We start from the raw sequence: 13,023 nt of genomic DNA on the forward strand, positions 1-13,023 counted from the left end.
AATTTTTTTTTTAAACTCTACTTCTCTTTTGAGCACTAGGGGAACCAAAAAATCCTTTTATTGGCATATTTTGGAGTAACCAAAGTGACGGCAATGTAAGCCAGGAAGTTTTTGCAAGGGAAAAGCTTCCATTGCCTGGCAAGACAGGACTATGGATGCGTGTCTGGCAGTTCCTGTTAACCACCTCCCATCCGTCTGGTGGCAGTGCAGGGCTGGGTGGCCATTTATAAATGGCCTCCCCGCCCCCTGCTTGTGCACACTTCCTGGGAGCGCGCAGCACCGCGATCCGGTGCCCGCTGTGTTCCCCGGACACAGTGGAACACTGATCATCGCACGGGACCTCTGTACAAGGTCCCGATCATGTGATCACTGATTGGCCAATCAGTGATCACATGCAGAGTAGTAAGCAATATGTCACTTATGACATCATTGCTTACTACGTGTGAGATCTGCGAATGATTACAGAGATCACATGATACACAGCTCACACAGTAGTTCTCAATGGCTGCAAGAATGCAGCCAGAGAGAAGGAGAAATGATTGCTTTTACAGCTTTTATGGGTGTAAAAGCAATCAATGTAAAAAGAAAAAAAATCTTCATCACCGCCCCACAAGTAGTACAGTGTCACCATGATAGGGTGATAGTATGTAAAAAAAATAAAAATAACATAAATAATAATATAAAAAAAATAAAACAAAAATGTAAAAAAAAAGTTTAAAAATTATAATTTTTGGTTATAAACTAATTTGGGTTATTTTTTTTTTATTAAAAAGATAACGGAATAAATTTTGGCCAAGATGTATGATGAAATATTATTTATTTGCAAAATTTTATAAGAAAAACGCTTTTTTTCAAAATTTTTGGACTTTTTCATTTACATAGCAAAAAAAAAAAATCCCAGTGGTGAATAAATACCACCAAAATAAAGCTTTATCTGTCTCAAAAAAATGCTAACAAATTCATATGGGTACAGCGTTGCATGACCGCACAATTGTCATTCAAAGTGTGATAGCGCTGAAAGCTGAAAATTGGCCTGGACAGGAAGGGGGTGAAAGTGTCTGGACTGTAAGGGGGTGAAAGTGTCCGGACTGGAAGGGGGTGAAAGTGTCTGGACTGTAAGGGGGTGAAAGTGTCCGGACTGGAAGGGGGTGAAAGTGTCTGGACTGTAAAGGGGTGAAAGTGTCCGGACACTTTCACCCCCTTCCAGTCCGGACTGGAAGGGGGGGGAAAGTGTCCAGACTGGAAGGGGGGGCAAAGTGTCCAGACTGGAAGGGGGTGAAAGTGTCTGGACTGTAAGGGGGTGAAAGTGTCTGGACTGTAAGGGGGTGAAAGTGTCCGGACTGTAAGGGGGTGAAAGAGTCTGGACTGTAAGGGGGTGAAAGTGTCCGGACTGGAAGGGGGTGAAAGTGTCCTGACTGGAAGGGGGTGAAAGTGTCCGGACTGGAAGGGGGTGAAAGTGTCCAGACTGGAAGGGGTTAAGAATAGAGATCTGCCCATTAGGGACAATGCAGGTGCAGTGCAGACCCCAAGAAGAGAGGAGTAAAAGGCCAGTGACTGTTATAGCTGCAGTAGACTCTGCTACAATACCTGCTCATTGAAATCCATGAAACCAGAACCTCACTGAAGTCTATTGGGGCAAGTATTGATGATACATTCCAGCCATTTTCAAGGCTAATAGGCCATCTATTATCAAAAAGGCATGGACATTGCCATAAAGGACATCAAGCAAAGCAAATAAGCGTATTAAATATTTCAGTACAGAGGGTCTTATAATACAACTTCAAGAGAGAAATAGAAAAAAATACCAATCGTTTAGATTATCTGCTTGGGAGATTCCTTTGTGTGGTGCTACAGAACAGAATGAATTTTGCAGATAGGAACGCAAACATCTGCTTTCTTCCCCATTCTGATGCTCAGTTTGAACTTCAGCAAGTCATCTTCACCACGTCTAGGTGCCTAAATGCACTGAGTTGCTGTCATGTGATTGGTGGATTAGCAATTTGTGTCACCAAGCAATTGAACAGGTGTATCTAATAACGTGGCCGGTGAGTGTATATACATTTTGGCTTGACAATTGAAGAGCTAGCTTTCGATCAGTTTTTTTGGGCAGATATTGGTCCTTAAGAAGATTTTTGGGCAGGTCTATGCACACAGTCAAGGAAGATAAAATAACGTCCCTCAGCTCCACAATTCAAAAAGCTCAAACATAGCTTGTTAAAATAGATGTAAAAAAAATCTCATACAAGAAATAACATGATAATATCACTCAGAGAGCCTATTTTTATTTTACCCAATATCTTTTATGAAAGTAACACCTAGTGATTGTTATGATGGTCTATGTTTATGGGTGGTGATGGTCTATGTGTTATGGGTTTATAATGTTCTGTCCCTGTATCCCACTATCTCCTGCCTGTAAATCACCCTCTTATGTGCTCACCCTAAAGAAACTATAAGCTTCAGTGTTGATGTTTTTATTTCCCAGATGCATCCATCCATTGATACTGAACAAAAAATGTATTTATATACAGCGCTCAACAGTGACTTAGTCAACAGTGTCCTTCCAAATGTCCAAGTGATCCTTCAAACAAAATCCCAGGCATTTAGAGAAGGATAGGAAGTGAGTTGTTAACAGGAAAAGGAATTGGGTCATAGGAAGAGGAGGAGCAAGTATTGTATAAAAGATAGCCAGAGAAACCGAAACTTCCTGTGTCTAAAGACTTCCAATGGAAGGGGAGAAATGCGTTGGGCGGAGCTTCTACAGTAGTTTCCAGGGATATCAAATCCTGTCCGTGGAACGCACGTGAACAGCAGCGCTCTGACATTGTCCTTACTGTTTTCAAGGCTACTGTTTTTAGTACAATTGTAAGTGCAATACTTGATATAATTTTCGCAATAAAGGCAGTATTACACTATGAGGGCACCCTTTCTCCTTTTGGTTCCCATGAATGTCTAGTACAGTGGTCGGCAAGCCGCGGCTCGCGAGCCACATGCGGCTCTTTACACATTTTAATGCGGCTCTTCTGTGTGCCGGACGCCCGCTCCCCTCCTTCCTCTCGGGCGGCCGAGGACTCTGCAGCTAGCCCAGCAATGATTGGCCAGTCTCGCTGCCACTCACATCCTGATAGCTAGTGATTGGCTGTCAGGATGTGTGTAGGTGGGGCAGCGTGACGAACGTGAGGGGAGCTAGGCTCCTCTCACAGTCCGCCCTGAAGACCGGAACGGCGCGGGGAACACGGCGAGAGGAACGCGCGGAGCAAAGGTAAGTGAATTGACACAGGGGGGACTTGGCTTACTACTTGCTACTTACTTACTACTACTATATGGGGGATGAATTACTATATGGGGGATGAATTACTATATGGGGGATTAATTACTATATGGGGGATTAATTACTATATGGGGGATGAATTACTATGGGGGATGAATTACTATATGGGGGATGAATTACTATGGGGGATGAATTACTATGGGGGATGAATTACTATGGGGGATGAATTACTATATGGGGATGAATTACTATATGGGGGATGAATTACTATGGGGGATGAATTACTATATGGGGGATGAATTACTATATGGGGGATGAATTACTTTGGGGGATGAATTACTATGGGGGATGAATTACTATGGGGGATTAATTACTATATGGGGGATGAATTACTATGGGGGATGAATTACTATGGGGGATGAATTACTATATGGGGGATGAATTACTATATGGGGGATGAATTACTATGGGGGATGAATTACTATGGGGGATGAATTACTATGGGGGATGAATTACTATATGGGGGATGAATTACTATATGGGGAATGAATTACTATGGGGGATGAATTAATATGGGGGATGAATTACTATATGGGGGATGAATTACTATGGGGGATGAATTACTATGGGGGATGAATTACTATATGGGGGATGAATTACTATGGGGGATGAATTACTATATGGGGGATGAATTACTATGGGGGATGAATTACTATATGGGGGATGAATTACTATGGGGGATGAATTACTATATGGAGGATGAATTACTATATGGGGGATGAATTACTATGGGGGATGAATTACTATATGAGGGATGAATTACTATGGGGGATGAATTACTATATGGGGGATGAATTACTATGGGGGATGAATTACTATATGGGGGATGAATTACTATGGGGGATGAATTACTATGGGGGATGAATTACTATATAGGGGATGAATTACTATGGGGGATGAATTACTATAGGGGGGATGAATTACTATATTGGGGATGAATTACTATATGGGGGATGAATTACTATGGGGGATGAATTACTATGGGGGATGAATTACTATATGGGGGATGAATTACTATGGGGGATGAATTACTATATGGGGGATGAATTACTATATGGGGGATGAATTACTATGGGGGATGAATTACTATATGGGAGATGAATTACTATATGGGGGATGAATTATTATATGGGGGATGAATTACTATATGGGGGATGAATTACTATATGGGGGATGAATTACTATATGGGGGATGAATTACTATGGGGGATGAATTACTATATGGGAGATGAATTACTATAGGGGGGATGAATTACTATGGGGGATGAATTACTATATGGGGGATGAATTACTATGGGGGATGAATTACTATGGGGGATGAATTACTATATGGGGGATGAATTACTATGGGGGATGAATTACTATGGGGGATGAATTACTATAGGGGGGATGAATTACTATATGGGGGATGAATTACTATGGGGGATGAATTACTATGGGGGATGAATTACTATATGGGGGATGAATTACTATGGGGGATGAATTACTATGGGGGATGAATTACTATAGGGGGGATGAATTACTATGGGGGATGAATTACTATATGGGGGATGAATTACTATGGGGGATGAATTACTATATGGGGGATGAATTACTATGGGGGATGAATTACTATATGGGAGATGAATTACTATATGGGGGATGAATTACTATATGGGGGATGAATTACTATGGGGGATGAATTACTATATGGGGGATGAATTACTATATGGGGGATGAATTACTATGGGGGATGAATTACTATATGGGGGATGTATTTTCAGTTTTAAAAATGTGGCTCTCAAAATAAATTTCAATCGTGGTTTTGGCGAGATTTGGCTCAGTTGAAAAAAAAGGTTGCCCACCACTGGTCTAGGACATCCAATGTTAAGAATATGATCAAATAAAGGAAAAAGTGAGCACTCTATAAATAGCAGCTATAGAACTAAAAAGGTAACCAATATAAAAACCTCAAATGACAATAAATAAATAAGCACAGCACTAAGAGTATATGATAAAAAATAATAATAATAATAAAAATCATTAATAATGATAAAAAGTCCAGCTGAACATATATCGAACTACAACTGGAGGTATATAATCCGCAAGTGACAGTTAGTGCAGGTATCGGTGCAATAGCAGCAATAAAACTTCTGTGATGGTGCTCCAAATCAGTGGGGTAAGAATACCCACTCACCAGATGCGTAATGTATATACGCATTAAATCAACACAGCGGAGGTCCCCTTTCCAATGTGGAGAGCAAATAGCAAACATGGATGTCTCCCGTGTCAGTGAAGTTTCACTTGTGGCTGTGTCTGAAAATTCAATATGGTCTTGAGCTGAATGCCCTTTCCTGGAGGAAGAGATGACAGTTGGAGCTGAAGTTTCTACGGTTGCATCATATTTAACTTTTAGAGCCCACTCAATCCACTGCATTATCCAGAGGAGGGAGTCCCTGTTCCACTGCGAAAGCAAGGGGTTAATCAAATTGGATGAGTGTGGTCACTAAGGGGATCACTATCAGAAAAGCACCTTTCAAGAGCACTTTTTAAAGAGCACCTGTCACATTATCAGGCGTTTTACGCACAGAGAACTTTGAGAAGAATATGCACACATATTATAAATTGAAAGTTTTTATTTGAGGGTTCACTTGGACATTTGGAAGGACACTGTTGATTAAGTCACTGTTGAGAGCTATATATAAATACCTTTTTGTTTAGTATCAGTGTTACATACTTGAACAGCTGCACCAGTAATTATTGTTTCTTGTTATTTTGGTTCTGTAGAGCCATAGATTGGTTCACATTTTTGGCATCCCTCCATTGTGACCATTAAAGTGGATCTTCAATGATAAAGGAACATCTGCTTAATTGAAAACTCACAACACATTTGGACTATCTACATGCAATCAGAAATTGCTTTCTTTTTTGGGTAAGCTTTTTATTATATTGTTCTCACCTGATTCTTTTACCATATACATAATTTGTATTCATTGGAGGTAAGCTTACAGCTGTTACTTTATTACATACACATAGTGGGTATTTGCTGGGAATGGGTTTCTACAGATACATATTTATAAATTTGGTTTGGGAGAGCCAAATGCCTTTTTTGAGGTTGACCCTATTACTGGCAACATTATTTTCTGAGATATATTTTGAGATCTTTCTCTGGTTTATGATACCCTCTTTTTGGTGGTCTTCCCATGGGCTGGCGGAACTTTTTTGGACAGATTTTCCCACTCCATTGTCATCTTAAGATGTATATATAAACAAATCTGAGCTCTTACAGTCAGGTTCATAAATATTGGGACATCGACACAATTCTAAAATTTTTGGCTCTATACACCACCACAATGGATTTGAAATGAAACAAACAAGATTTGCTTTAACTGCAGACTGTCAGCTTTAATTTGAGGGTATTTACATCCAAATCAGGTGAACAGTGTAGGAATTACAACAGTTTGCATATGTACCTCCCACTTGTTAAGGGACCAAAAGTAATGGGACAATTGGCTTCTCAGCTGTTCCATGGCCAGGTGTGTGTTATTCCCTCATTATCCCAATTACAATGAGCAGATAAAAGGTCCAGAGTTCATTTCAAGTGTGCTATTTGCATTTGGAATCTGTTGCTGTCAACTCTCAAGATGAGATTCAAAGAGCTGTCACTATCAGTGAAGCAAGCCATCATTAGGCTGAAAAAACAAAACAAACCCATCAGAGAGATAGCAAAAACATTAGGCGTGGCCAAAACAACTGTTTGGAACATTCTTAAAAAGAAGGAACGCACCGGTGAGCTCAGCAACACCAAAAGACCCGGAAGACCACGGAAAACAACTGTGGGGGATGACTGAAGAATTCTTTCCCTGGTGAAGAAAACACCCTTCACAACAGTTGGCCAGATCAAGAACACTCTCCAGGAGGTAGGTGTATGTGTGTCAAAGTCACCAATCAAGAGAAGACTTCACCAGAGTGAATACAGAGGGTTCACCACAAGATGGAAACCATTGGTGAGCCTCAAAAACAGGAAGGCCAGATTAGAGTTTGGCAAACAACATCTAAAAAAGCCTTCACAGTTCTGGAACAACATCCTATGGACAGATGAGACCGACATCAACTTGTACCAGAGTGATGGGAAGAGAAGAGTATGGAGAAGGAACTGCTCATGGTCCTAAGCATACCACCTCACCAGTGATCATGGTGGTGGTAGTGTCATGGCGTGGGCATGTATGGCTGCCAATGGAACTGGTTCTCTTGTATTTATTGATGATGTGACTGCTGACAAAAGCAGCCGGATGAATTGTGAAGTGTTTCGGGAATATTATCTGCTCATATTCAGCCAAATGCTTCACAACTCATTGGACGCTTCACAGTGCAGATGGACAATGACCCAAAGCAGACTGCAAAAGCAGCCAAAGAGTTTTTTAAGGGAAAGAAGTGGAATGTTATGCAATGGCCAAGTCAATCACCTGACCTGAATCCGATTGAGCATTTCACTTGCTGAAGACAAAACTGAAGGGAAAATGCCCCAAGAACAAGCAGGAACTGAAGACAGTTGCAGTAGAGGCCTGGCAGAGCATCACCAGGGATGAAACCCAGTGTCTCGTGATGTCTATGCGTTCCACACTTCAGGCTGTCATTGACTGCAAAGGATTTGCAACCAAGTATTAAAAAGTGAAAGTTTGATTTATGATTATTATTCTGTCCCATTACTTTTGGTCCCTTAACAAGTGGGAGGCACATATGCAAACTGTTGTAATTCCTACACCGTTCACCTGATTTGTATGTAAATACCCTCAAATTAAAGCTGACAGTCTGCAGTTAAAGCACATCTTGTTCGTTTCATTTCAAATCCATGGTGGTGGTTTATAGAGCCAAAAATGTTAGAATTGTGTCGATGTCCCAATATTTATGGACCTGATTGTATATTGCAAGGTATATATATATTTAGTTTAATTTTCAGAATTATTTTTATCATTTTTTCTTTTTTTTTCCCTTTCTTTTCTCCTCCCCTCTTTTCCCATCTACTTTTCCCCTACCCCCCTTTCCCACCCACCCCCATTTTTCTTTCTTTCTCACCTCTGTTTCCCCTTTTTTGGGGATAGATGTTTATTCCTATATTTATCATTGTATATAATGTATGTGTAAAAGTGTTGCTCTTCAAGACGTACTATATGTATTAGGTTTTTTTAATTTGTATTTTCCATTACCATTCCAGTGATCGGTTTTGACCATATCAGAGATCTAAGTTCCTGATGAAGTGGGTTATCTCTCAAAAAGCACCTGCTAACATGCAGTGATCTCTAAGGATTCCTATGCAACAGCTCTTCAGCTTATTTATGTGGAAGACAAGTGGTAGACTTGGCATCTGATTATGAATTTTAGATTTTTTTAACTGAAGTGTTTTTTTTTTTTAATTCTATAAAAATTTATTAGCGAGATTCAGAATGGTACAGGAAATATGCGTATGAATCTGATATCAGGCGTTTGACAAAGCATAAAACAAGAAACAGGAAAAAATGGAATGAAATGCAACACTGTGAGTAAAATTAACATGTCGGGTCACGACAAGGATAGGCCTGTAATACTCAGGTGTTATTCTAAAGCGCTATAGAGGATTGAGGCATCGTACCTCCATCAAATATATGTCAATGTGTAAGTCTGTACAGGGAGGGAGGATATATTCGAAACATATGTAAAAGTTATTATTACAACTGTAAGATGATAGAGATATCGGAATGCAAGTGTGAATTGTCGTGAGAGCCGCTAATAAAAATAAGGAAGGTATGCTATTCACCTGCCAAATGTTCCTGTAATGAATAACTGAAATATATATATATATATAGGAATCTGTAAGAGAAGGAAGAAAAGAGAAGAAAAGTTGGGAGTAGGGGAAACACAAAAAAAAGGGGGGGGGGGGAGAGGGGGGAAGGGAGCGGGGTGGGGAGCAGTGGGAGGGGATGAGGTATGGGAGGTGGAAACTTGCGGATTTTGTGTCATCGTCAGTACAGTTGGTAAAAAATGGATGAGCCAATGTGCTAGACCAGGGGTGGGCAAACTTTTTGACTTGAGGGCCGCAATGGGTTCATATATTGGACCCGGGGGCCGGACCAAGAGTAGATGAATGATGTGTATGTGTCATCCATAGTAAGTATAGTAATATTCCCCCATAGTAAGCATAGTAATTAATCCCCCATATAGTAATTCATCCCCCATAGTAATTCATCCCCCATATAGTAATTCATCCCCCATAGTAATTCATCCCCATAGTAATTCATCCCCCATAGTAATTCATCCCCCATATAGTAATCCATCCCCCATATAGTAATCCATCCCCCATAGTAATTCATCCCCCATAGTAATTCATCCCCCTTATAGTAATTCATCCCCCATAGTAATTCATCCCCCATATAGTAATTCATCCCCCATATAGTAATTCATTCCCCATATTAATTCATCCCCCATAGTAATTCATCCCCCACATAGTAATTCATCCCCCATATAGTAATTCATCCCCCACATAGTAATTCATCCCCCATAGTAATTCATCCCCCATAGTAATTCATTCCCCAAAATAATTCATCCCCCATAGTAATTCATCCCCCACATAGTAATTCATCCCCCATATAGTAATTCATCCCCCATAGTAATTCATCCCCCATATAGTAATTCATCCCCCATAGTAATTCATCCCCCATATAGTAATTAATCCTCCATATAGTAATTCATCCCCCATATAGTAATTCATCCCCCATATAGTAATTCATCCCCCATATAGTAATTCATCCCCCATAGTAATTCATCCCCCATATAGTAATTCATCCCCCATAGTAATTCATCCCCCATATAGTAATTAATCCTCCATATAGTAATTCATCCCCCATATAGTAATTCATCTCCCATATAGTAATTCATCTCCCATATAGTAATTCATCCCCCATAGTAATTCATCCCCCATATAGTAATTCATCCCCCATAGTAATTCATCCCCCATAGTAATGCATCCCCCCTATAGTAATTCATCCCCCATAGTAATTCATCCCCCATAGTAATTCATCCCCCATATAGTAATTCATCCCCCATATAGTAATTCATCCCCCATATAGTAATTAATCCCTCATAGTAATTCATCCCCCATAGTAATTCATCCCCCCTATAGTAATTAATTCCCCATATTAATTCATCCCCCATATTAAGTCCCCAAGTCCACCCTGTGTCAATTCACTTACCTTTACTCCGCGCGTTCCTCTCGCCGTATTCCCGCGCCGTTCCGGTGTAGCATGAAAATCTGTCTCCTATGAGGATCTGTCCCCCTCGACGTATCTGCGTATGTGCCAGTTTCAGGCATTAGCAGCCGATCAGCGATCTCCGGCACATGCGCAGATACGTCGAGGGGGACAGATCCTCATTGGAGACAGATTTTCATGCTACACCGGTCTTCAGGGCGGACTGTGAGAGGAGCCTAGCGGGATCCTAGCTCCGCGGGCCGGATTAAAAGGTCCGCCGGGCCGTATACGGCCCGCGGGCCGTAGTTTGCCCATTGCTTTGCTAGACTATCTGAAGTGTTTTTAAATTGATGTAATAAAGATACGTAAATTATTTTTAGCAATCTTTGTTGTGTGCATATTTTACCATTGGAGGGGTATTTAAAGTCCTACTATATGTACTCCTTTTGTGATGCTCCATTGAAAACCCCCCACCCTCAAAGTTAAAAAGACTTCAAAGCAAAAAAAAATACTTACCTCAGCACTGGCTAACAACCCTATCCAATAGACACCCTATGTGACATCAAACATGCCTTTGTAGGTGATGTGACTTTGAGGATGAGAGGTTTTCTATAGAGTAAACCTTCTATTTCAATATAAAATCCACTTTAAAAAATGGACTGCAACAATTAGGAAATATGCTCTGTGAAAAAACACATACAACATGTTGTCACTGTAGTGCATGTGGACAGAAACAGGATGCAAAGATGCTGCAGGACAACTACTCCAAGATACATCGATTTTTTTTTCTACCCATAGAACATTCAGTAAGGATTTACATCTACTTTAAGAGACCAGCCAGTGCCTACTAGACCTACATCAATCTTTTCTTTTGTCTTCAACTCTCCCTGTGCTTTCCCTATCACAGTTAAAGTATATTGCCAGTAGGGTTGATGGGAACCCACCATTTTATAGTGAGAGGTCTGGCTTATTCAAAAGCTTTCTTATTGGCCTTTAAGCCAACTGACATAAATTCAAAGGCCAAGTAGTACATTATAGTTAATATAGCACATTCCTACATTTTTTGCCTGTTCATGAACTATGAATATTCGGGATTCACCTAGTGGTGATCCTAAACCGAACCTTATCCCTAATTATTAGTATTTTTACACAATTAGAATTGTCATTGGGAGCATTATCTATGCTTCTCGATGGTGTAAGAAATGATAAAGTCTTTGATGTCTTTATTCCTTAAGCTGTATATGATAGGATTCATCATTGGAGTTACCGCAGTATATAGAAGAGAAACCACTTTGCTAATAGTTAGGGATAATCCTTTTGTTGGTAGCATATAAGTGACAATTAATGTCCCATAAAATATGCAGACCACAGTTAGATGAGAGCTGCAAGTTGAAAAGACCTTTAATCTGTCAATACTGGAAGACATTCTTAGGACAGCTTTGACTATACAACCATATGACATGGCAGTTAGAACAAAAGGTAAAACCATCACAAAACAACTCAACAGGACCACCTCCATTTTTATAGCAGATGTTTCTGAACAAGACAGCTGTAAAATAGGAGCTAAATCACAAAAGAAGTGATCAATAATATTTGGTCCACAGAAATCTAATGTAAATATTCTTAGTGTTTTCACCAATATAAGAGAAAATCCCAACGTCCAGGAGAGAACAGATAATTTCACAAACAATGTCATGTCCATAATGGAAGAATATCGAAGGGGGTTACATATGGCTAGATACCTGTCATAGGCCATCACTGTTAATATGAAGCATTCTAATGATTCAGAACCACCAAAGATATAAAATTGGGCTATACATTCAGGAAAGGAAATAACTGCCCCATCTCTCAATATACCAGCAAGTGTGTTTGGGAGGATGTCTGTGGTCAGTAGACAATCACATATAGAGAGTTGTACAAGAAACATGTACATGGGGGAATGGAGGTTCTTAAAGAAGGCCACCAATATGATAAGGAGATTCCCACTAATTGTCACACAGTAAACTATAAAAAGTATAGTAAATAAAATAATTTTCCAGTCATTCAGACTCTGGAATCCAAGAAGATGTATCTCAGTGATTTGTGTTTGGTTTTTAGTAGCCATTTCCTGAAAAAGAAGGAAGGGAGGGAGAAAAAATAGAAATAAGGAGAGAAGAAAGGGATGAAGGGAAATATCTATCAAAAGAGAAGAAAAGAAGGGGAAAAAAGAGGTAGGGGAGGTAAATAATCAACAGGGAACAGAAGTGAAGGCAAGGAAAATGGAAAGGAAAGGAGCAGGGGCGGACTGACAACTCATGGGGCCCACGGGCAATAGAGGATCATGGGGCCACTGTGCCCTTGCCCAAACTCAAAAAAAGCCTATGAAAAAGGTACCAGGGGCATCTCATGGGGCCCCCTACTGACCCCGGACAGTTTCCAAATGGTCAGTCCGCCCCTGGGAAGGAGGAGGGGAGAGAAGGGAATGGCAAAGGAAATGGAAAAGAAAAGGAAAAG

At 40.3% G+C, this 13,023-nt stretch overlaps 1 protein-coding gene across 1 annotated transcript; it reads right to left on the minus strand.

Annotated features, from left to right (window-relative positions):
- Positions 1 to 11,704: 11,704 nt before the first annotated feature.
- Positions 11,705 to 12,634, minus strand: LOC149452669 (olfactory receptor 11L1-like). The gene has a single exon (XM_089689329.1). It carries the CDS (start codon positions 12,632 to 12,634, stop codon positions 11,705 to 11,707), a length of 930 nt encoding a protein of 309 aa, XP_089545455.1.
- Between the last annotated feature and the right edge of the window lie 389 nt (positions 12,635 to 13,023).

The sequence above is a fragment of the Staurois parvus genome, unplaced genomic scaffold (genome assembly GCF_062004578.1).
Source record: "Staurois parvus isolate SC_StPar_1 unplaced genomic scaffold, SC_StPar_1.0 ptg000470l, whole genome shotgun sequence".
In the NCBI taxonomy this organism is placed as follows: Eukaryota; Metazoa; Chordata; class Amphibia; order Anura; family Ranidae; genus Staurois; species Staurois parvus.

Coding starts and splice junctions, on each gene's coding strand:
- LOC149452669 (XM_089689329.1), bottom strand. CDS start 12,634: ATGGCTACTAAAAACCAAACACAAATCACTGAGATACATCTTCTTGGA.